The 27,937-nt window shown below is 25.2% G+C and overlaps 1 protein-coding gene across 1 annotated transcript in view; it reads right to left on the reverse strand.

Moving 5' to 3' along the window:
- The window catches only part of LOC112682733 (octopamine receptor beta-1R-like), a gene marked incomplete at its 5' end in the record, with an annotated part of 66,379 nt that extends 38,442 nt beyond the window's left edge, over positions 1-27,937 (reverse strand). Inside the window, 1 exon segment of the mRNA XM_025553422.1 lies at positions 27,201-27,937. Within this exon segment, the coding sequence (XP_025409207.1) occupies positions 27,201-27,937 (737 nt within the window).

The raw sequence follows: 27,937 nt of genomic DNA on the forward strand, positions 1-27,937 counted from the left end.
CGTCTGATGGTATAGTAATCGAAATTAAATTAATAGGAAAAGATAAATAGAAGAATGATAAAACCATTTAATGAAACGACGATGTTTGAATTATGTTTCAAGAAACCAATGGGCTCTGTGAAATTTTGCAATAAAATATTTTTTATAACAGTACCTATACAATTATAATACCATCTTTAGTTTACTGAGTGAAGTGCAATAAGGCTTTATGTTGTAGCTTGTTTGGTCACATGTCTAAAATATTTGAGACACATTCATTTATCTTATCATACGTCCTGTATGATATCATATCTTTATGTATACATTTTTATTATAAGATCAATATTGTATTTCATACATACAATATTTTTATGGATGTTGTATGCATGGATTTCTGAATGAGATTTATTATAATTTTTATTTTAATAATTTATTTTACTGTAACTGCTTTAACGCCTTGTATTCGTTTCGTTTGATTATTCCTAGGCATTAGGAATTTAAGTATCACTTAATTTTACTACTAGATTATCAATAGCGATATGAAAAAACAAAAGATGAATGAAAAGAATAAATGTAAAAAAAATATATTCTATACACATATATATATATACTCAACAGTTATAAAATAACTCAGCGCGTCAGTGGTGCTCTTGTATCATTTATAATTCTTAAATAATATTTTTTAATCATTTATTAGAAATAAAATTCAACCACTTTCATTTTGGATGACTTCCAATGAAACAGCTTTTGGTTTTAAAAATGAAACTGGTGGTCATACAATTATTTTATGATAACTATAGGAAGTAACGCAATATAATTTGTTTATTATGTGCAATAGTATTATATATTATAAAATAACGCATGAGTATACTGCACTACAAAATTTGACTTATTTGACTATTTGACTTATATAACTCGTTTTTGAACTTCCTCTTTTGCGGTTTACTTCTATCATACTTCACATTATTATTATTATTATTATTTTGTCTATTACCTATTATATGCAATCGCCATGATCTTAGGTTATTTAGGAAGGTTTTTTAATTTTTAACTAAATTTAACACTTATTTATTTGTTTTTATTTCCGTCCATTTTTTGCCAGCACCACATATCTAAGCTTCTTAAATGGTTTCATCTTTTTTGTTCAATGTCCATGTTTCACTTCCATATAATAATGAACTCTATGTACAAGTTTTTATTAAACGTTTTCTTGTTCTTAGATATACATTTTTTGATGTTAGTAATTTACTGTTAAGTAGAAATGCTTTTTTTGCTTGTCCTTTTCAACTTTTTATTTGTTTTTCTGATTTCCTATCATCTCTTATTATGCTTCCTAAATATTTAAATTGATTAACTTGTTCTATTCTGTTTTTTTTAAGGGAGATTTAGATTTTTGGTTCATTTGTAGACGGCATACCATTAATTTTGTTACTGTCGTATCTATATTTAATTTAAATGATAAAAATATGTTTTCCATTTCAATTAGTGACATGTATAAATCCTTTTCTGGACAAATTATATTTTTAATAAAGTGGAAAAAGTCAGAAAAAATATCGTTTTTAATATAAGTTGAAATAATAACTTATTAACTGAAATTAATATACAGATTGTATAAAATTCTGCTTGGTTTTTGATGTACATAAATTTCTTACTAAAAATAAAATTCAGTACTAAACATCTACTTAAATTGGAAAATCTTAAAGCTATTGTGAAATTGTACCACTTTATTCTCTTGGATTATTTTGCTATTTAAAATATTTAGTTATACACGGATAGTGATATAAATTGTTTACTCCGTGTTACATATTTACATAAATTCCCTAGGTATATTCGTTTTTGGTGAATTTATTAAATTTGTCACTTGAAAATCACATGTAAATTGTGTTCAAGTTTGAAAGGGAAATGATAATAGTTTTTAGTTACCGTTTTTTAGATATATATTTTACACAGGTTTACTAGATTATCTAAATGCCCCTGAAGTTTAATATGTTATTAAAGTTAATTAATCGTACATAGTAGGTTTATTTAACCTGAGTAAGAAATAGTTTTAGGTACAGTTATCATATATTTATATTATGTTCATCCATCATTTATTTAATTGCTATAGTATCAAATTATGAACTGTCCCGATTTAACGTAATCAAACTATTATTTCGAAGTAAATCAACCATTATTACAATTTATCATTTATAACAGTTTCACAATAACGTTATTTTATTCTTAACTGTATAAGAGAAAGACTTTCAACATCTTGGTTTTCCACTTTTTCACGGATTTTCATGAACTGAAAAACATTTTATACATTAATTTTGATTATTAATACGTATTATAAGATATATTCTTAATAATAATTACTAATAAATCTAACCAACAAAGTGACCAACGGATGTGATATATCACCTATCTCAAACAATGACTGCTATTTTTTATGAACTTACACTATAATAATATTTTAAATATTTATGAAACTCGATCAAATTATTTGATTTTTTAGATTCATGATAAAACGGATTATAATTATTAGAAAATAAATCGTGATTATTTATCGACATTTTTCATTTTTTCAGGAGAGTTTATAAAAACCTGTTGATAAAAATTATAAGCTCAAAATTCCTTTCGAATTTAATTTTTATTCTAAAATGAGGTACTACATTGAAATGTTGATGCATTTTTACTGACTTCAAAAGTTTTTATAGAAAAAAGAAAATCAATAATTTCGCTTTGCTCGGAATTTAAGACGATAGAAATTGTAAATTATTGTTCTGTTTTTTTAATACGATGGCTTGATGTTTTGTTAATAATAAGTGCATCATAAATTTTATGATCGTACCAGGTACGACCTGAAATATTTTTTTGAATAATTTATCAAATAAACACTATGTATCATAATATATTGAATATAGGTATCTGATGTTTTAAATAAATATATTTTAATATTTTACATTGTATTAAACAATGTCATAATTATTACAATTATTTTAGTGTTCTGGTAATAGTGGTAAATAGTATGATTAGAAAATTATTATTAATTTTTTTTTATTTATTATATACTCAAATTTTTCCGTCTACATTCTATGATTGTTTTATGAAATGTTCGAATAACATGATAGTTGAATTTTGTTTAGTTAAATTGTTTTTATTTTCTAGTACTTTGAAAACCTAAAAATAATAATTTATATTTTTAATTTTTTAGTAATTATTTGAAGCGGAAAATTAAATTATTGCCAACATCATATTTAATTTCCATGTTTAATTAGTATTTTTAATATTTTTAATTAATTATAAATAAGAGGTTCTAAAAAACGTATTAACTTTTTTAATAATAATATTAAAATTGAAAGTTAAATTAATGTACTCAAAATATTCAAAGACCCATAAAAATATTTCATAATACAGTTTTTTCGATCTGGGATGAGTCAGAAAAAGTGAGTTCTGTAAGTAATAACATGCTGTAAAATTAAGACCATCTATTTACATGGCTAAGGAGTCATGGATATTTTTATTTCATTTCAATAATTATATTTTAATTTTGCGAAATAATGTTTAGTTAATTTGTATAACGTGTACGTCGAATATGACGGCAAGTAAAAAATGTGAACGTAAAAATATTTAAGATTTTCATTATCAAGATTCATGACACAAACGTCTATCATATTTTTAGCATTTTATATCATATACGTACCATGTAATATCGGAAATAATGTATCCTGTTTCCTTATCTGCCTTATATTATGATGATTTTCAACAATATATATTCATAACTTTATGTTGATATTACGATGTATTTACTAAAAAAAACATTTTTTCCTTGCACTTAATAGATCATGAGTCGTTGTTTTAAATAAACCAATACCGAAAACTAAAAAAATTTTCTTAATAATATATTGTGAGTAATATTCAATCATTATATTTCTAAAAAATATCTAATATGGACTATTTCTTGATTATTATCCTTTGTTTGTTCTAAAGGTGTTCGAAATTATTCTTTGTCATACGGATGTGAAACATGCATGTTAGTATGTGAAATTTGTGGGTTAATTTTCAAAGGCAAAAATTAGTTTATTTAGTTATATACTATTATACATCATGGATGTATAGTATTAGTATTAGTAATATTCAATTTTTTTATATTTCTGAAAAAAAGAATAATAATAAAAATCTTTTTAATATGATGCCTTATTGATATTATCTATAGTACCTATATTATAAATAATTACAAAATTTTTAAAAAACTGATATATTATTTTACATTAAAATGGAGGATTAAATTCTAAATGATTTTTATTGACTTTGTTTAAACCCGATGATGAGTTTTTAATTCGAACCGGTCATACTTTATAAATATAATAATATTCTAGGCATTTATTTATTTACTCATTTATATATATATAAACTATTTGATTATTTATTTATATTTTAATTTATGAGCATTACCAATCTTATAGTTTTTAATTTTTATTATTTTGGTTTTAAATGAAAACAAATAATTTGTGATTTAAAAAATGCATCCTCTCACCATCACTAAAAAAAATTAATAAAACTAATTTCAAAACTAAACTTTTGTGGGATAATGACTAGTCTTAAAAAAAAAAAAAATAACTATTGTGGGTACTTGGGCTAAAATATAGTAAAAGAAATAATAATTATATGTTGTTTTATTGACACGTCGAGTAGTATTTATTGAAGATGACACAATGATATTTTCTTTGAATATTAAAATATTGTTTTATTATGTATCAACTTTAATATCTTAAATAAACATGGACCATAAGGTTTATGTCAATATAAAAATAACTACAAATAAGTATAATAATTATGCAATTTTTACATAATCAGATGTAATACATTTATGTTAGAATATCTAATAAAATTAAAAGCTAAATATTATTTTATATATTTTGTTAAATGAATAACAGTAAAGTACGTATGTACTCAGTGTTAATATTTTTCTAAGGAAGGTCTTGACAACATTTTGAGTGACTTTGTCCTTTCAAACTCCCCAAACTATATTCACCACTGTTAATAGGAAACTTTTAGAGGTTGATTTTATAACTAAAAGTTTGATTACAGAAAGAAAAGAAGAAAAATATTATTTTGAAACTAAAACATTCACCAAATTTCTCAGAATACAAAAAAAGTAATATACTATATTTGCGAAAACAATTGTATATAGCGTATTTATAACCTTCTTATGTATTGTCTCCGGTTTTTTTTATTCATGGTCCCTGATTAATATTATTTTTTATTTTCTATAGTTTTATTTCTAAATTAATAAAAACTCATATTTTATGTATTGATATATTCATTGACAATAGATTTTTTATTTGAATATTTTTTTATTTTTTTTTTTTGGTTACAGAAATACTGCATATTTAAATAATAATAATATATTTCACGTGTATTTTAAGTAATGTAGAGTGCAGTAAATTGAAAAGATTTAAAAAACCCGAATAACATCTTTAAGAAATATTGACTAGTTATTTAAAATTAAAATTCAATAATTTATTTTCCTAATTCATTGTTTCTATTATCTTCTCTTAGTTTTGAGTGTTATGGTTAATATTTGATTGAGCATTAAAATCTATGAATATATACGGTGTTATTGAATATTTTAATGCATGTGAAAAGTACAATGATTTAAAATATAATTTCCCAGATACGATTTCCTTGTTTTCATATTTCATAAGCCCAAAAGGTAGGTAATGTTAGTATCTTAGTAATCATGTATTTAATATTTATCTTAATAAAAACTTTTATCGTCAAGCACTTTGATAAATTTAATTTTAACAATGTGTAAATATTTATTGTGGAGAAGAAAATAATTTTTTCTGTATAATTTTATGTGAACATTAGTAATACAAATTTACATTTAACCAAAAAAATGTATTTATAAATAATATCAGTAGTTATTAAATAATATTATTTTTCAATTGGGTAGTTATCGTGTGAATCGTGTGAATAGCACATTTTTTGTACTTGAAAATCCTAAATTTGAGATGTTTTTTTCACTTAAAAAAGTATTTTTAACTATGACTGATCCAAAATGTGTTTAAAATTTTTAATTTTATCTACCTGGAAAATATTTCGTTATAGTTGAGACTTTTCGATAGCATTTTCTATTCTGTATAATATTTTTCGTATCGATAACTTTTAACAAGAAAATAGTGGCTATTACTTTCTCCTTCGTCCTGATTTCTACACTGAGTAATTGTTGGGTCTTTTTTCCCCTTCCATTAATAACACGGCTACAACTTCTTTTGTTGTCCGAGTTGACCTAGGTGGAGAGGAAAAAAATCGTTTCGTGTTCAGTTTTAGCCTCATTAGCTGAAACTCGTTGTGTCCGTCTGGCTGACGACGGTTAATCATTTATGTCGATGACGGGGTTTCCGAGCTTCGTTGTATCTATACGATATATGTATATACAGTATTAGCCATCGGGTCATAATAGTAATAAAATAATATTAGTAATAAGTCGAATTTCAAGTATAATTTTGAAAATTTGTTGAGAAATCTCGTTTTAAAGTACACTATTATGAGGAATGTTTTAGTTTAAAATGTTGTTATTTTAAATGAAGATCGAGGTAGACGGTTAAAATGATTAAATTCGATTAAAAATAAAATAAATTTACTGAACAGTTGTAGGTTGAATAAAACATATAGGTTTGATGGATTAGATAATAGAAATTATTTATTTATGAGCATCATTGTAATTCTATAAAAATTATTATAAAACCATCACATATAGAAACATTCAAAATAGAATATACTGACCAATCAAGTATCTTTAACATGTAAGTTAATATCGCATTTTTAACAACGTGTAAGGGAAAAAAAAAGAAATACTATAAATTTCAAGAATATTTATTTTATGCAATTTAAGTATTGGTAATTAGGTATAGTTAAGATTTAGAATTGTTTTTTTTTTTTTTTTATCACGAATTTTATAAAAGATTCCATTAATTGAACCTGTACTGTCTACTTTTGTTTCACAACCCAACATTTATTAAATGTAGACAATATTATCTTTATAGAGGAAAATCGATTTGAAAAATAATAAAAATATTATTGATTTGTCATGGTTACTAGGTAACACGGAACCTAAGAAACTATGGTATTTTGGTAACGATTACCGTGGTATGTTATAGAACCTGATAATTTTGTTGGAGTATTAAAATAAAAATTGCTTATTTAATACTTGTATATGTTACAGTAAATTATGTTTAATATAAAATTTATGATATTTTATAATGAATAACAATAGTTATCAAACAACCATGTAACTATATTGATTTATTGTTTTTGGGGTTTTATTATTGTTAATTTCTACACACGTTGGAAAATGTAGTTATCGTAATGGTGTTGACTAGTATTTTACACAACCATGATCGATGAGTATCGTAATGGGACATTATAGTTTGTTGTTTCTATTCTAGATAATATTTCTGTTAATGTTTCACGATACGTCGGTACCCATCGGTATCGTTGAATCGTAATGTTATCGTTGTTTGTTCCATTATTATAGTAAGTATAATAACATCGAACATTTTGTGTTTATTTTGTTTATACTGTATTATTATATAATTCAATATAGATGAACTTGAAATGGAAAAGAAATTTAACAATATTATATGCGATATAATTCATAAAAAATGTAGTCTATGAATTAGGTCCCGAAAATGGTTTTCTACAGTACAAGAATATGAGGTCTTAACTTGGGTCAACAGAAGAAATTTTGCTTGACCTCAAAACTTTTCTCAAATTTTCTAGAGAAAGAGAGATAACATTTTGAGAAACAGCAGGCTATAGTAGTTTTATGAGCACAAAAGATTACCAAAGATGTCAATGTAAGATGAAGTGTAAGACGAATAAATGTACTTGTAGTAGTTGGCTAATTTTATTATGCAATTCAAAATGCCTCAGTTCTTTGCCATATGAAAATAAATAATATTACAATATAAACAATTAGTTAAATGAACATTATTAAAAAATATTTTTTGGAATTAACGTAAGTACTCTATAAATAATGTTATAATCCTTGCAAATTATTCACTTTAATCTGTTAATGTTAATAATTGGAAAATAACGTTAATATAAATTTAACGTAATTTATTGTAACATAAATACTATATATATATATATATATATATATATATATATATAAATAATTTAAATAATATTAACGTGAACCGAGGTAGAAAATAAAATATTGTTTAAAACGTATCCTGTACTTTTCATAATTTTCTAACAGCGATGTGTGAAAAATCAAATTGCAACGAAAACCAAAATATTTTTATAATGTCATATCCGAATTATTAATTGTAATAATAATACTTTTCCTTATTTTTAAACATAATGAATTGATATGATAATAAAAAAAATTATAGGTAGTAAAAAAACCATAAATGTATTTGATTTGATAATAAAAGTCATAGTTATTTAGATTTTAATATTTATTTTAAAGTATTAATTTATATAATTAACGAGATCATATATTAAACCGAGAAAAGTTTAAAAATATATCTTAGTTTGTGCATTTTTTTACTTTCCATAAATTTTAAATTTATTTATTTATTTGAAATCATTAAAATTTGACTGAATTGAAATTTAAAATATTCATAAGCTTAGTTATATAAAATGTAAACGACTCTTAGTTAAGAAGATAACCAACCCAACTAAATTATCAATAACTCTCAGGTCCTCAAAAATTCTACATAAACCAATGCCGAATATCTACATAAATATTTTGGTTAGTATATTCGAAGTATATAACTTCTCAAGATAAAAAATTAGGGAATTACTTGTTTTCGAACAACTATATTTAATAACTTTTATAAATGCCTTTGAGAATATGAAATAACTGTATTTACATCCAGTTTTGATAGAGTATTTTAAACAATCAAAGATAATTTTGTATGGTGGAAAATAATTATTTTACATGAACTTTTTCACTTAAACTATAAAAACAAATATACATATTTATTTGTAGTTGCATTGTAATTGCATTAATAAAATTGTCTTAGATAGTTGAATTACACAGTTTTTGTAACTTTTAAAACGTTTACTTCATGGTATACGCATAAGTAGGATTCTAATTCCCCTCCCCCGAAATATCTTCATCATATCAATTTTTTCTTTATTGTCATAATATAAGTTTTATCTTAGTAAAAATATTGATGATTTTTTTTTTGGCTGATTTTAATAACAACGATTTAAGTGATAACGTGGTACAACAGAAATCATTTATTAAGTAAGTTTAACTATTTAAACTGTATGGAAAAATGCTTAAGTTTGCTAATTTGTTGTACCATAAAGTTTGCGTACCATTAATGGTACGCGTATCACAGTTTGAGAACCGCTGATCTAGATAATAACTTCTTATATTTTATCTTATCTAGATACATTTTATTCGAGTCATCTATTGTTTATTTATATTGAAAAAAACATATCTAGATAAATTTATTTTTAGAAAAATTTGATCTTAAATGCAAACAGTTTTATATCCACAACCAAATTTGAATTTTTATTATTTAATCAAAATTAATAAAACCATTCTGAGGACAGTAATTTAAATATTTAAAAATTAATTTTAAACGTATATTTAAAAATAATACAACATTTTTCAACTAAATATTTTATCATAAGGTTTATCTACAATGACAGTATATTTTTGGTTTTTACTATTTACTACCTTTGTTAATTACTATACATGTCTGAACTATTTTTGTATTGAATAGTATTATGACGTGATTGTGTGTGTGTGTTTTAGGTTAGTTGAAAATTATAAAATATTTTCACTATTATGTATGATCATTATTGTTATGGAGGTAATTGATATTTTTAAATAATCAATAGGACAACTAATTTATTTTCATGAATAAATATAAGGATGCAATTTCAAAAATTAATAACTAATAAAATAATAAATATTCTTTGAAAGTAGATATTATAATATTTAGATAATTAAGTTTTACAGGCATGTATTCTGAGTATAATGATTTGATTTAATAGTTAAGATCTCGGACGATGACTAAAATATTTTATTTAAACGCAAATAGTCATATTCACTTATAAACAGTAATAATATTAATTTTTTGTCATTGATGTGAAAAAAACTAAATTATCCATTTTATTATCTAGATAAAAATAATAATTTTTATCTTTATCTGTATCTATATAAGTTTTTTGTTATTTGGACACAACATTGATTACGATACAGTTTTAGTTTGTTCGATATAATACTTAGTTCAAACTCTATATTACATTTTATTACGTTGATCTATGATTTTTTTTCCCTTCAATTTCGAGAAATTTTAATAAAACTAAGTGTAATAGTATTATGAAAGTGTTATAAGTTATTGTAGCTATTTTATTTGTAATTTAAAAAGGATTTTAGTCTTCTTTTGAGAATACTATATTAATTAAAATTATGTTAATATGTATAGTGTATAAATTCAACGTTAAAGAATGTTTAATGAGCAGTTTTTATAATGAAAGAGATGTTTTAAAATGTATGCTGATGTGACAGTTCAATTTCCCAATTAATGTTAGTACTCACTCGTCACTTTAAGGTAAAGTAATAGTATATATAGACATATAGTTATGAAAAGTCATACTGAGTCATATTATTTTATTACATAAAGAAGATATTCTGGTGAAAAATGACATCATAAATGTGAAAACGGAAAATGGAAAAAATCAAGAATATTTTTGGTACAAATATTAAGACTACATTGTCCACAAAAAAAATATTATCATAGAAAATACCATCATAAAATATTATTGTTAAAAATTCTTTGATATTAAAATTTTACTTAGTTATAATGCATTCTAAATCAATTGTATAGCAATGTTACAGGGAATTTTTTTGAACTATTCGTTTTGTAAGTTAAATAAGTTTCAGATACATTTTTGTCTATTCAACTACGTACATATTGTTTATTGAAAGATATTATGATATTATATGTAGAATAAAAATTAAATTCTAAAATAATTATTATTTGTGGGAGTACAAAATATTTGTATATATTTTCAAAACATGGGTTACATTAATAAATTTAAACATTAAATAATTGGTTTCTAAAAGACATTTAAGTCGCAAACCAAACTGATTTTATTTCTTTTAATTAAACATTCGTTTACTGGAAGACATTTAACAGTATTTCTATATGTGGTTTTAAGATTTTTTTTAGATCGTTATAATTATGGAGAAAGTACAAATTTAATTTTTTCAAGCATTTTTGTTCTTCAATATTTGATCGAATAAAATATTTTAAGTGATTTTTGGCTTGGATTTGTTATTTAATGTTAGACTATAGAAAATAATAAAATAAAAATAGACCCACAACCGTAAAAACCAACTGATATAAAAAATGAAATTTTATAATTTGTCCATCTGGACATATTTTTTAATAATAAACTAAAAATAGGCTGACACTTTTGTAATGATTGTATCTAACTATTAATGGTTGTACTTCAAGCATAGTTATGATTCTATTCAAAACCGTAAATCGCTAGATTTTTATTAAAACAAAAATATTTAAACCTTTAAGCATTATTAAATAATAAATTGTTTTACTTCAAGCATACTTTCGATTCCATTCTAAATAATAAATGCTCGAGTTTTTGACTAGAATAAAAGAGTTTATTAAGCTGTTAAGATTGGAAAATATTTTTTCACAGTTCATTATATTCTTCGACTTTTATCAAATATATTTTTAAAACGTTTATGTGGAGATAATATATATGAAAGTACAGTGAAAAGAGAAAAAATGTTTAATGTTTAATAGTCAACTTGTTATATATCCTTAAGTTCATGGTAATTCAAACTATTTTTTCACAAAACTTAATTCAGAGTTATTGTAATTTTTAGTATATTATTAACAAGCGAAAACAATATAAATGGTTATGGTGTACATGATAAATAATTGATTTCAGAATACGTTGAATTATTCATATTGTGTCTATCTATATTGACACCGATTGAATTACTCAGATATAATATTATATTAAGTAATAATCAATATTTTATTATATTTCTGGACCAATTTCTTGACAATAGCTTATGTTGGTATGGAATATATTATTATGTTCGATCCTTATTTCACAGAAAAGTGAAAAGTTTTCGTATCTAAAATACCAAGTAATTTTATATTATTACTTTTGATATTTACACTGACTAAATATTAAGTAAACTATGAGTATAACTAAAACCTGTTAGGTAAGATTTATTTTTAATATTCGTAAATTAACATATATTCAAAATTTAAATCCTATTAATTTATAGTCAATGAGTTATGGCATGATACTGGGCAATGGTTAGTCATTTAGTTGTCAGTTGATGTTATTTGGTTAAACTGAGTTCGTTCTCATTAGCAACCAAATATGTGACCACCTGAGTTTTAACGATGAAGTAATGCTTTTCAAAAATAAACCAAAAAGTCAAAACATTAAATTATGTAACTATTACTTACTATTAACGAAAATGTATTATTGAAACCAATTGTATAAGCTGACTGATTGAAAACATTATTGAATGACGTTTGAAGATTGTTAATCAATTGATAAAACTTGAAGAAAGTTTAAATATTTAAATAAAAATAAAATAAAAATAAATAAAATTAACATTAATATTATGATAATATTATTATATTTTTTAAATAAATATTTTTATTCAATTATTTTCATTACTTATTTTCAAATATATAATTATGTATTATGTTGTATGAAATGTATGGTTTACCATATATTTCATATCGTTTATTAGCTATGTAAATTCATTTTTAATTTATTTGATTCGAAGTTTTTTATTAGTATTTGATAAATAAATTTTAAGAAAATATAGATATTATCTATTGGAATGTAATTTTGTGAGAATTATAATTTCAAAATTTGAGTGAAACAAATAGATTTTTAAAATTAAATTTTTTTCTGTAGGCAAATTTAAAAAAAAATGCTGTAAAAAAAAAAACAGACAAATATCTAATATTTCTTAATGATTTTATGTTAAAGTTAAAATATCACTAATTATTTTGTTTTTAATTCTCCATATATTTCGTACGAAATAGTTCGCTTCACGTTGACTTACTTCCAATCAAATTTTACATCAAAGGATAAACTTAGTTTCTCAGAGCAACTAAAAACCAGAATCATATAGTATTATAACACTTATAGCCTTAGTGACCAACTTATAGAATACCGTTTCAAACATGATTGTCATAAAATTTTCTGGTAAATAAAAAAAAAAAAAAATGCAAATAACAATTTTTACTTTAATATTATAATAATAATATACTTATACTGAATTTTGAAACAATTCTAGACTGAATAATTCAAGATTAAAATGAAGTGTGTATTTTTGTTAAGATACAGAAATTTAATTCTGGAAATGTTAAATAATATTAGATGGTCATATTTTTTAAAACAGTTACATGTTAAAATTTACACAAGTAATAAATACAGTTATTATAATTTATTGGTAAGTAATGTTTCAGATTTATACAACGCTTTTCTTAACTTATATTATATATTAACTTGAGTTATTCATTTGAATTTAAAATTATTTTTAATTAAATAAAAAACTTTACTGACACTTAAAATTGTAGTAAGATATTTTACACTATTTTCTCTTAGGTAGTTATACTTCTTAATATAATGATTATTAAAACTTTCTTTGACTTTTCTGTAAAGTTTTGAAAAATTATACATGGGTATATGTGGATGTTATGTAAAACGTTCTATATATAAATTATACCATATTAAATACATACTTAGTCCATTAGGCTTCGCTTATACCTATTTTAATACATTAAACATTAAACAGTTTACGATACTAAAATTAAAAATAAACATAAAAGGGATTTTTTTTTGTTATTTAAATTGTTTTTCATTTGATCTAAAGTACGTTTTGTTGAACTAAAAGTTAAAATGTACAATTTTATTACTATATGAGTATAAATAAAAATTACGACGATATGTATGTCTACAATTTTTTAAAAACATTTAAATAATAATTTTTAAGCCATTAATTTTATTTAATCGATCAATAGTTATTTTAGGTTTATGTAAAGTTATATTTATCTCAATCTTTGTTATATCCAAGAATCTATAAATAAAGTTCTATATAATGATAAAATACAATTAATGAAAAGAAATGGGTTTACCTATATTGAAAATATTATATGATAATTTTTAAAAGAAAAATAATAATTATCTTCCAATGAACAACTCTCATTAGTATATTATATTTGAATGAGCTTGAAATTTTAAATTGTTATTTTTAATTTTGTACGTCATTGTGTTCGTAAAATTTTAAATTGTATTAATCGTTAAAAATATGTCAATTGTAGTCGTATGTGGATTAAATATGTTTCTGTTGTGACATTTCCATTAAATATATTAATGTATTTAGTTATTAACCAATATCAATAGTGACCCAAGTAGTTACAATACCTAATAATTAATAAATATTCATGGGCTAAAATTACTTTGTTTAGCGTTTCCTATAGTAACCATTACTAAACAACTTTTCGACCACAAAAACAGATTTTATATATCATTTCTAAATCAAAATCAACTGAAATATTCATTGTTTTGCCCAGAGTCTAATATGTTAAAAGTATGTATTTAATAATTCAAGGATAATTGCAAATTATGTAATAATTTTACAGAATAAATATTTGTTCATTATATTTAACATATCAAAATATGTAGATATCGATAAAAAAAACCTTATTAAAATTCGCTTAGTTAAAAAAAAAATAGGAGTTATTAAAATTTATGTGAATGTGTATATTCGAATTGTTGTAAATATTTAAACTTATAATACATTATAGTTGTTATATTATGCTTAATATTGGCCTTAAATAATTGTGTTTGATTTTTTTTATTATATTTGAAGTTATTATTTATGAAGTGTATTTATACCAATTATTACGAGCAATGTTGGGACTTATCTAGATAAATTATCTAGATAGATTTTTTGTCATCTTTTATCTTATCTAGATAAATAACGCCAAGTTATCTAATTACTTATCTAAGATAAAATTTTTACTTATCTAGATAATTGTCTGTATTCTTGCCAAGATTAGAGTTATTTTTATTCTTGTACGGAGACGAATCCAAAAAATCAGAGATAATCAAATTCGGTCCAGCTGTTCTTGAATTATAAATTCCGTAAATAACCTGACTTTCTTTTATACATATAGATTTTGTATTCATAATCATAATTCGTATATTATTAATAAGTAATTATTATTTCTTGGTATGACATTTTGTTTGTATTTTCATATCGGGAAAATATTTTTGGTATTTTTAAACTTAATTTCTTATTTTTCCATGGAACTTCCAAATATAGTAGGTATTTAATTTTAGTATACACATATAACTTATACGCATTACTTCACTCTTGGAACCCGTAAAGTCGTAACTACTTTGAGAATAATGAAAATCATCAAATTAATAATATATAAAAAACAATATTGTTAACTTAAAATAATTTTTTATGTATTCTGTATTCATCCTGATACGTACAGAGCAATTTTCTTTTCTTTTTTTTTTGTGTAATATTTTTGTGATTAACTATCATTTAATATTGTACATTATATATAGATACTTCTTAATGGTGCACTATATTACTACAATAAACAATAAACACCTTTTATGTGTATAATGTATTAGGTACCTATTGATAATAATGATTATAATTGAGTCTTTATAGATATTATTAGAATATGAAATATTGACCAAAAACTAAGTTTTTGGAAATATCTTTTTTTTTTTATCTAAAAATGAAATTATTTTTTATCTTTATTTAGATATTTAAATTATTTTTATCTATTATCTTTCATCTTTATTTAGATAAATTTTGCATTATCTATTCCCAACACTGATTATGAGTAGTATTGCAATGCGATAGTCTAATTTATATATTAAAAAAAAATATATTTAAACATTGTTGAAACCGAAAATATGAATACTAAGTATACTTTATCAAATTACGACAAAGATTGTAAACTTTAAGTAATACCGTTCATTAGAAATACCTTTTATGTATTAAAAACCCCCAAATAAAATGAACACTTAAACAATTTCGAGTGCAGAAAAAGTTATTTCTTGAGATTATCATTGTTGCAGTAATGACAGTATTAAGAAATTAAATGAGTTTGGATAATCAATTTGAAACATGACTTCAGTTTTTAAAACTCATTTAGATAACATTATAGTCCTATCAATATGTTTGCTAAATAGTTCACCAATGTTAACAGAATACTAACGCGAAATGATATTATTATTTGTCTCTAATACAATTTTGATATACTTACAACAAAAAAAAGGCCTGGGATTTCTTTCACTGATTTATCACGCGGTTATGAAATTATATGCTCAATTATTTTCTAGTGCCCATTAAATGTATACAAAAATATATGTCTATCAAGGTAACACACCTTAGGATTGGTTGTAAAATGATTCTAACGTGGTTGCAGGTGAAGTTTTAAGGAGTGAGCTCATTATACGAGTAAAAGGTTAAACAGTTACCATATATAATGCGTGTCAGTTGCACCGTTGCTTAAATTATATTTATATATTGGTTTTTTATTATTATTAAATATTTTAAAGGCTTTTTCTATGTATGAATATATCTATTTTAATTTATGCAAAAAGTTTAGTTAGTTTTTTATTATTTGACTGATTTTTGTTTTTTATTTTTAACTACAAAATACTTTTAACTTCAAGTAAAACTTTCAAATTATTAGTGATTAATTATGAACATCTAAACATGAAAAAAAAAAATCCTGTTCACAAGTTTCAAAGAAAATATTCTCATAGGCAGGTATATATATATATTTTTTAACTGCAGTTGAGCACAATTCTTTCAAGTAAAGCCTTGAAAAACCGAGTAGAGAAAAATGTTTTCGAACATCAATATTTTAGATGAAATTAGTGTAGTGTAATGCAGCGTGATGAATGACCGGGATTCAAAAAGTATCGTGGGCTATTATTATTTACAACCGAACAGAGACTCGACTCGATGTAAACTTGAGTTATTATCATCAATTTTTTTTTTTCAGTGGATCTACTCCGTATCATAATATGTTGGGATATATAGTAAGACTAGGGCTCAATTTAGTGTCTTTGGTTTATTGCATAGGTTTCATTGGTGCAAAAAAGTCGAGTAGTGATTATATTTGAAGTACTTGTTTAAAGCATTGAATATACATAGACTATTATTTACTTCTTTTTAAAAGAAATGTATTTTTCATCGGAATAATAACTATCTGAAATCATGGATGTCGTTTATTTTTAAATCACTCGTGGGAAAATGATTCGAAATAACAAAATTGTTCCTATACTTTGTTTCTCCGAAAGAAAATGATATTGTTGAGGAATATATATACCTAGTGCCACTATTTTATTTCAATATTTTTCTAACGATTTTATTTGCTTAACTTCACTGAAAATATTTTTCTCAGACTTCTCGCGTACGATAGGTACATATATATTTGGTTTTAATCGGTATTTTTCTGTTATTACTACTTTTGAAAGGTTAAATTAGATTATCTAAATTTAATCGATGTCACGTAGTTTTTTTTACATGAAAACTATTGAAAAGATCGAACAGTGTGTGACATCTGAATCGATTTGAAGGCTGATAATGATCTTGAAATCAAATAATTTATATTTGATATTTAGAATTTGAAAACTTAATGGCTTAATAGTTTAATAATTTTTTCTTACTCATTTATGACATATTATCGATTTATTATCAAATAAATGAATGACCATAGAAAATAGTTCGTATAAAATTAAATTCTTGTGGTCATCATACTACATAATTTTACTATTTATAGTTAATTAATTCCTATTACTAGTATGATGTTGGCGTGTTTGAATTATGAGCTTATAAGTTTAATATTTGTCAACAAAATGTAATAATATATAAATTAGGTATTAATACATTTCTTGATCCTAATTATATATTTTTAATTAAACTGTATAAGTTTATAATTAAACATAAATCTAAATCCAAATGCTTTGAAAATGAAAGACTTAATTTTGTTATATCGTGTAGTGGAGTTAAATATAAGAAATCTTACGTTTGTCGTTGTATTTGTATAAAATCACTAATTACTTTACACAATAGACAATACCATAGCTAATCAAGAATTTGTTGATTAATTATTGCAATGAAAACATCAGTTGAATCAGTTTAAATGATTCTCATTGATCAGTTGTATCTACATGACATCAAATATTTTTTGTGCAATAGAATCAATTATTGTTCTAGTATTAACACATTATTTGTGTTAAATAATAAAAAAATTAATAAACTAATCGTTAAAATTATTTAATTTATAAAATATATATAAGCATAGGTAATAAACATATTTTGCCTACATATTTTAGTCTGCAAAGGTAAAAATTAGAGAAAACAGTAAAATAGAGGAGTAGGGAGAAGAAGAAAGGTATTTTGTATGTATGTTATGTGTTATACAAATCCAACTGTTATTGCAAAATTTAGATGAGTTGTAGTGTTCTCACCGTTATAATTATGCTAAAAACAAGAGATAAAAATAGGAAAATAGTAAAAAGCAAGGTTCTTGACATTTTCCATTATATCATCATATATAATTTCAAAAGACAAAAATCTAAATGAACTCAAACAATCTTATATTTCTCATTCTTTTATCAATTGATTAAAATGTCATTTTAAAATTAAATGTCATGCTATACGTGTTCATTCATATGTTTGTCCCGTGGAATTCTAGTCTACAATTTTTTTTATTCATTCTATTCTCGTATATTCTATTCATTCATTAAAAGTTCAATAAAATCACTATTTTTATGAGAATTAGTGAAAAAATTGAAATGGATAAAAATATTTTCATTTTAAAGCAATATGTGTGGTATATTACATAGTTAACAATAATTAATGTTGACAAGAGGGATTCATAAATTTGCTGACGTTTGTAATTAATTTTTATTAAAAACTCTAGAATATACATTTATCGAAAGGAAATAAATAAATGGTTTATATTATGTTCTCTTATTGAGTAGTTAGATGAACAACATTTTAGCAATTCATTATATTATAGATATAGTTAAAGGAATTATTATTTAAGTTTTGGTACTTGTAAAAATTTAATAGTTGATAAGAATTTATTAAATGTTGAACGAAGTAGATTTAGTTAAGTTTAAAAAAATTTAAATCATAATGAATTAGGAAATTGTGGATCATATCATGTTTAACTTATGTTTAATAAGTAGTGGGTTCTACAATCAGTAGGAATTTATCGGTTTATTATTTATAGTATTATTATATTTATTGTACACACACACATATATATTTATATATTTGTAAAGAACATACCAACATAAGTTACAGAAAGTAACATAACCATTCAAGTAATATACATGTTAAATATAGATTCGGTAGTTTAAAAGTAATTAAAAGTTGACTTGTAAATAATTTACTAATGTTAAACATTTTATTTTAAAATAGTAATAAAAAGAAAATAATTAAAAAACATCCTCTTTGAGACGTAATTATTTATAAAAATGTGCATAAATCTAGATGACTATGTTATTAAGTATTTTTTCAAATATATAATGCCAAATATAATCTAAGAATGCAATAATAAAAACTACTAATATTCTCAAAAAACGCAAAATAGAAAATTCCTCAAAACAACTATATAAAAAGTCAAATAATTTAGTATAGACATATGCTAAAGCATTCCAGTTATAATGAACATTAAGTTCAACGGTCGGTTATCCAAGTAACTTTCATATGGGTATGTTTTTCACTGTCAAATTTCATTTTGAATTTTGACATCCTTTTTTAATAAAATAAGTTATGTATATAAGACTGAAAATTTTGAATTTATTTGTAAAAGGTCCAAACTAATACTAAAACTATCGCTTCGCTCAGCAAGAAACAATAAAATAAATTAAAAAATGTATTTAATTTGTTAATATTGTTTGATTTAAAATCTTCTACATATTTACAATATTTTTTTATTAATATTCGGTTTGTCACAATAAAATAATAATTGGAATTATAATTATCTTATTCCTTATAAATAACTTGAAAATATAAATAAAAATATAAAAAAAATCATTTTAACAATATAATTATTTAAATGTTAAATGATAAAAGATATAAGTTACAAAAATAATTGACATGTTTTTGTTTTCCTTCATTATTGTAATATATATCATTTTAATCATCTTTTTATTATGATTTATAGTTATGAATGCACATTTTCACTTCAATATTTTATTTCAATATAATGATAATAATTATTACCAAGCAAAATTAAAATGTATTGATTAATTTCATCGAGCATATTATCAAAATAACGAGAAATAATTGGTAATCCATATTTTAAAACGAACTTTGGATACATTTTGAAATTAACTTTAAAGTTGTTTTTGAATACCTCAGTGTTTTGTACATTTAAATGCTTGTGTTATATTTGATAGTATCATATTAGATGTTTAAAATATAAGTATGCTATAGTGTTTATGATAATATAATATAACTAATTAGGTAACTAATAAGAATGTAATCGTTACATTTATATTAGCATCATGATATAGATTGTAAATTGCATTTTATTCAAATACAGAATGTATTTTTGTATTTCTTAGTTTCCTCAATGAGCACGTTGAACAGAATTTGATAAAGTCAAAAAAAAAAAAAAATATATATTGTTTTATTTTTATTTTTAATGAATTCATATGACTATTTAAATTATTCTAATAGTGTTTTTATTCATATAATACTAGATTTACCATGAAGTAGTAAGATATTTTATGGGAAAACGGATGGGATGTACTTCTTAAGGTTTTGTTTTATTTCTGTACAATACATTATGATTTTTACATTATTAGTGAATTAAAATGATCAAAAGTCTTAATGATAATTAATTATTAATAAAATAATATAGATAAAAATTAATTAGGAAACCATTTACATTTATTACAATAAATCTTCGTTGGTATAATATTGAAATATTATATAGTGGTCTGCATGTAATAAATGATTCACTAAAAATGGACAGTATTAATAGACTTTTTTCAGTGGTTTTTTTTCTTTTCAAATATCTTCTTCTCTTTTACCCTTTCATTTTTGCTCAACTATATATATGTATAGAGTTGGCCACCTTCGTCCTTCACTTTCACACGCGCTGGTATGCCATCTCTCACTCACAAACACCAGCTATTCATGTTACTACCAATTTCGTCCATCCATTTTACCTCGTTTTCTATCTACATTCATTTTCAAGTATAATTAAAAAAAAAAAAAAAAAAAAAAAAAAAACAATTAACTCATCCATTCTCGTTCAAAAACAATTATTATATGCCTGCAAAAGAAAAATGAACAATAATTGAATAGATTCATTGGTGATATTCAACAAAAATATTTAAATAAATGTATATATTTAATACCTTATAAATTAACTGTATAATATTAGAATATACGTTAAAATTTGAGCTTATTCTTTTATATATGATGAAAATATAAAAATAAAAAAAATATTATAAATTTACAATAGAATATTCATGTCACTTAAGTCGTTAAAATATATTTTAAATTGAGATCCATAACAAGGAAATTAAAAGATAAATTTATAAAGCAAAACGTTGTTTACTCAAAATCCCAATATATAATGATGATTATTTTTAAAATATATAAATACATTACATTTACCGAAACTACACAACGTTGTAAAGTCGTATAGAGTAAAGATTAATATGGAATATCAAATAATCCCACTGTTCTGTGTTGTACTTGCGTAATACATTTGCGGAATTGTTTGTGTTCATGGAATAAGTTTGAGATCTAGTTCATTATTTACATTTTATAAAAAAAACCGTTATTTATTGAATAGACATATTAAAAGAAATAATTTTACTAGAAGGACAAAATATTGAAATTTATATATAGAGCACTTTATAGCACGAATAATTGGCTAGAGTGCTATTTTATTTCCACAGCCCAATGTAGTTAAAGGGATCTATTCGCTCCGACGAACCTACTAGGTGATTAATCTGTTCGTTAATTACACTGGGTGTCCCGGACATGTAAAATTCGAATAGTTACCGCTCCAAGTCCGAGATAAGATTGAGCCTCGGAGTGGTTCCCGAAGCCACTAAAAACTTATCTTTCATTGGATGTCACCAATGTGTATGCAAGCAATAATAATTACTTAAACCGGGACGGAAATGTTTACTGTTATTTTATTATTTTTGTACCTATATATATATATATTTATATATTTTTTTTTTTTGCAAAAACTATAACTGTAATAAGAGGCAAGATAAATAATCATAAGTTCACCAAAATAAGTTTTTGTGGTTAAAAGAGGAAAGGAACAAGGATATGTATTAATATAATCGTTAAAAATGCTGTATTTTATTTTTTTTATGATAAAATTAAATCATAGGTTTTTTAATTTTAGCTATGAGTTTTTATTTGCAAATAAAACTAGGTATGTAAGGTTTACTTTAAAATATGAAGGATAATTTATATCCAAATCTCGAAGTATGGATAATTTCATTAACTACTAAAGTAGTTTATTGGATTATAAACTGTATTACATGTTGATTGTTGTAGGCAAGAGTGATAGAACTTGGATTAATAGAATTATAGTATATTGATTAAACAAAAGTTTATTACATTTCACACATTGTTTATACACTTGTATGCTCACTAATAATTGTATTGTATAAACAAATGTATATAAATATCGGCTGAATTTATGAATAAAACAGTATGTTAATAATATTAAACTTGATATATGTAAGTGGATATTGAAATAAAATTTTAGGTATACATTTATGAGTATTATTTGTTTTGTTATTTTTAGTCTTTTTTTTTTTTGTATTGAACTATCTGTATTGTACAATTATAGCTCGATAATTACAAGTAAAATATTAGAATAGTTATAATACGATTTAGTGTTAGTAATTTTCAAGTTTTGTTTTGGAAAGAACATCTTTCGTGAACGCACGTTCACATGTTCATGTACAAATCTTGTGATCGATACAAGAACGTCACTCTTTTTCTTCAAGTAGAACTTGACGTTTTTGTTTTTAATGAATTTTAACGATTTTTGGGGTGTTTATTTATATATTTATTTATCACTTTAAAAATATATGAATTAATAATGATTATTGATTGTATGTTTAAAAATAGGGTTTAAACATAAAGTAAAATATACCTAAAACATTTTGTAAAGGTCTCATGTACAAAAAATGCTGGTTGGTGATTCATAAATAAAAAATAAATAATTTAAATGAACGTGTTTATTTTTTTTAAAGAACTTGAACGTGAACGTGTTTCCAAAAAAAAGAACATGAACGTGAACGAGTTTTTTTTTTATTCACTGAATTTTTATGTGAACGTTCCGAACACTGATATTTATTAAAGTAAATGTAAATAAAATACTACTAAATTTATAGACTAATGGAATATATTAAAATGTAATACATTTTTGATATGTAAAAATAATTTTTATTTAATTTATTATAGATATTTATAGATTGGTTTTATGTGAGTTTCTATTGGTTGATGAATTATTGATTATTTATTTGTAATTATCAATATTATTTTATTGCAAGTTGCACATTATATATTTTTAATTTTAAGAAATGTATAATTGTAGAATCATACAATAATAGTTTTTTTTAAAAAAAAGGAAATTCGATTTATCATCAAAATAATCATAATTCAGAGAATGGTAAATATTATCGTATTCCATGTATCTTAAATATGAGTAGTCTATTTACAAACGCAATTTGTTCTTCTTAATGGAAACCGTCCAAGAATAATTAATACATTCAGTAGTATAGTTGACTGACCCTGGAACTAAAATAACATTTGTGGCTAAACCTTTACGTTGATGCTACGGATAACTTTTGGTTTTCATTAGCCAAGGGTCTTATGACTATGTATATTCAATTTCGAAGCATCTGAACATTGTTTCCATTCTCCAAAACAACAGCTTATTTAATATATAAAATATCTTAAAATACCCGAATTTATCATGGTAGTGTTTGATTATAAGGAAATACAAATTCATATATATTTTTAAAGATATATTTGCTTACGAAATAACTTAAAACTACCGCTAAATTATTTGTGATTTATTAGAATATTATGGCTAAGAAAAATGCTATCAAAATAGTCATCTATATTAAATTAAAAGTTAACTGTCGGCGTTTTTTTTTTTCTTATAGTAATTTGATATGTTTATTATAGAAATTAAAATGTAATTATACATATAAATTAAGACTCATATTTGTTATATGATATCGAAAAAGTATAAAATTTTAGGTTTTATAATTTTTTTTTTCTTTATTTCTTTATTCTTTTTCAATTCGTGGGAAAGGGCAATTGGTTTTCTCGAATTTATTTAATACGTTTTATGAGTAAAACAAATATGAAATACACATATATTTTTATTTGTGTTATAAATTGAAAAATCTGGACGGTTTAATCATTTTATTTCAAATAATTATATTCTTTATTTTTAAAATCTAAATATAATATTATATATTTAATAGGAACATAAAGTCGTGATTTTTATTGCAAAAATAATTTAATTAAATTGATTTCAGTCCCGTAAAACTAAAATACTGAATTAAAACAAAACACTGTACATAACTTTTAAAACATTTAAGACATACTTAAATGCTATACTGCTATGATATAAGATTTATGAAATTATTTTGAAAACCTTTTAAAAACTGATTGACTTACTATACATTTTAATTTTATGGTGATATCACTTATTGTATACACTGTATATTTTATACTACACAGGTCTAGGATCAAAATGGTTATAGATACACAACGGTTAAATATGATTTGCTAAAGTTAATAAAAATATATATTTCTTAGACGCAATTAGCTGGGGACATAAGGGAGCTCAGCCTCCAAATATTTATTTACCCCCACATAATAGTGGTACATAAACAAAATAAAAAATAAGAATAATATATTAAAGTGATAGTAAAAAAAAAAACCCGAAAACACAATCCTAGTTTTACCTTTGAATGTATCTATAATTACTTTTCTAGTTGTTTATTTTAAATAAAAGTTCGGTTGCATTTTTGAATCGATTTTTTCTGCCCGTACGGTTTACGGGCTTATCAAAATAAAAATATCATTTAAACATGCGAAATAAAGCGTTCGACGAGATGATGGAATTCATATGGTGTTGCGGCACGTTATTAATTTTTTTTTGTTTGTTGTTTTACATCTGTTCTCATTTGAGAACAACGATGGATCGTGCATATCATGCATGCAGACGATTGTGAACCAGCGAAAGGTATACGGTCCAAAAGTCGCCTGACAGCGTACAGTAGACCTACTGTGTATTTTGTTCATTTGTTCTCATGGTTTTGAATGACCGTTTGCAAAAATTCAAAGCACTTAATTTGTTATCGAAATAAAGTACCATTACGTTTCGGGTGGTACGTAGGTGCAAATAAATAAATAATTTAAAATAAATAATGTAAAACCAAACAAACTGGAGCGACGGTTATACACTTGAATTGTTAATACCTGTTTATCCGATCCCGTTGCATTATTATTTACTGTAAAATGTTGCCGCCAGCGTACGTATTCAGTTGTTAGTAGCTATAACGTTTCGGTAATGGGTGTTGCATGATCGATGAAAAACCCGGAATCGTCTGCGTTGACATTAACATTTTTATCAGGTCCCGCGTGTAAACGTTTTAAACAACCGTCAATATTGCCGCGAGATTTACAACGACGCAACGTAATTATGTTAAACGAGAAATGAGATGAATACATCTACTTAAATGTTTATATACGCTCGTTGATAGGTACTTTTTGAAAATAACCAAACATTATTAAACGTTGTATTTCGAAAATACAAAAACATAATAATAACATATCCAACAATGCCGTTCGGAATATAAAAACGTTAACGCCCCGACGTGTAAAAAAGTAAACGTATTTTTTGTATTTTCACTTGCTTTTTTCAATAACGGTATGAATGAGGGAACTATGCAGTCGTACACATTTTTTTTTCCCCGAACGCGTTTCGGGAAAAATGATAAAAACCAAAAGTTTCTGCTTTATTTATTTTCTCATCAGTTTAAACTTTCTGAGACTACGTATTTAAATGTTTATTTATGTAAATATATGTACGTATGGGGTAATACGTTATAGGAAATTTGAGCAACCTCGTATTTTTACGGAACAACTAGTTGCGGTCTTTTTTCGGTGAAGTGACCCGTAAAGAATTTATTCACGAGATTCCCTACACCCGTATACTATGTAATGTAGTTTTCTTTAATATTTAACCGCCGATTAAACGTTAGATTTCATGAAATCAAACGCAATTTATTTTTACAAACATTTACGAGAAAGTACGAAATCATCATAAAAATAAAACGATTGAAATTGCTGCCGAAAAATAGCAACAACATCACTTGCCGTAGTTGCTCGTTGCGAATTAAAATACGTAGCGTAGCAGTTGTTGTTTTTCGGCGTTCCTTGACGGACGACTTTGCAAGAAACCAACAACGAATCCACGCACAAAATGAGCTATTCTATACGTTTAACGGACATCATTTTCACGTACAAATAATAATGCGTAATACGTTTGATGTTTATGAAACGGGAAAGAACGAAAATCAGGTTCGTGTAGTGTACGGATAAGGTTTACTCGAACAGATGATGTTATCGAATCTATGTAATTGTACGTACTCACCACGTGTAGATATTATATAGCCCACTGATGGCAACAGGTATTTGGTGATTCGTTTTCGAGATAAAATAGTTTTTTCGAAATCACCCGTGATATACGATACAAACGATGCGATTCGGAGGTGTTTTAGAACAGTTCTAAGTTTGGTGAACGCGAAGTTTGATTAAAGTTAAACGATTTTCGCGCGTTTCGAAATCGGTCTTAGCGTCTTACACGCGCATCGCGCATGGATACATAAATAATAGTTTTTTTTTTTTTTCTTTCTCCGTCCGTGTCCGAGGCAAACGGTTTTTTATGGCGGTCGGTAACGGCCGCCGGAGACGTTGTATTGCTTTCGTTTTCAACCGTATACGCGATAACCGCACCCGCGTCCAACATGACTTGTCGGGGGCGAGGGTGAGGGGGTGGTAAGCGTTCGTGTCGTCGACTACAACGTTCGAACGGCCGTAACGGGGTTGACGCGCAGCAGTGTACCTGTATAGCATCCGTTCCTGTCGGTCGGCCTCCTGGTAGATGCGGTAGTACGTGAACAGCATGATGACGCCCGGCACCCAGAACGACACGCTGGACGAGACGACCGCGTACTTCTTGTTGACGACGAACGTGCACACGTGCGGGTTGCGCGCCCGGTCCTTGACGTGCTCGTCCGTGGTGTACCAGCCGGCGAATATGGGCGCGAACGATATGAGCACGGGCGACACCCAGACGGACGCGAGCATGACCACGGTGCGCGCCTTGGTCATGATCAGCGGGTAGTCCAGCGGCTGCACGATCGCGTAGTACCGGTCCACGCTGATGCAGCACAGGTGCAGTATGGACACGGTGGAGAAGTACACGTCCATCGAGTTCCACACGTCGCACATGAACCGGCCGAACAGCCAGCGGCCGGTCACCTCGAAGCTGGCGTTGAAGCACATGGCGAATATGGCGACCAGCATGTCGGCCAGCGCCAGCGACACGACGAAGTAGTTGGTGATGACGCGCAGCTTGCGGTGCTGCATCACGCTCACCATGACCAGCAGGTTGCCGAACAGCGCGGCCACCACGATGAAGCACATGGCCGCGCACTTGACCGCGTACCCGAGCAGCCGCACGTCGTCCGCCAGCCCGTGGAGCACGTGGCCCGCGAGGCCGGCGAGGCCGTCGGACGCGCTCGCCGCCACGCCCTCCGTGGCCGCCGACGTCACCGGCGTCGTCCTCGCGGTCGCGGT

The sequence above is a fragment of the Sipha flava genome, unplaced genomic scaffold (assembly GCF_003268045.1).
Source record: "Sipha flava isolate LNK unplaced genomic scaffold, YSA_version1 209_pilon_pilon, whole genome shotgun sequence".
Taxonomy (NCBI): domain Eukaryota; kingdom Metazoa; phylum Arthropoda; class Insecta; order Hemiptera; family Aphididae; genus Sipha; species Sipha flava.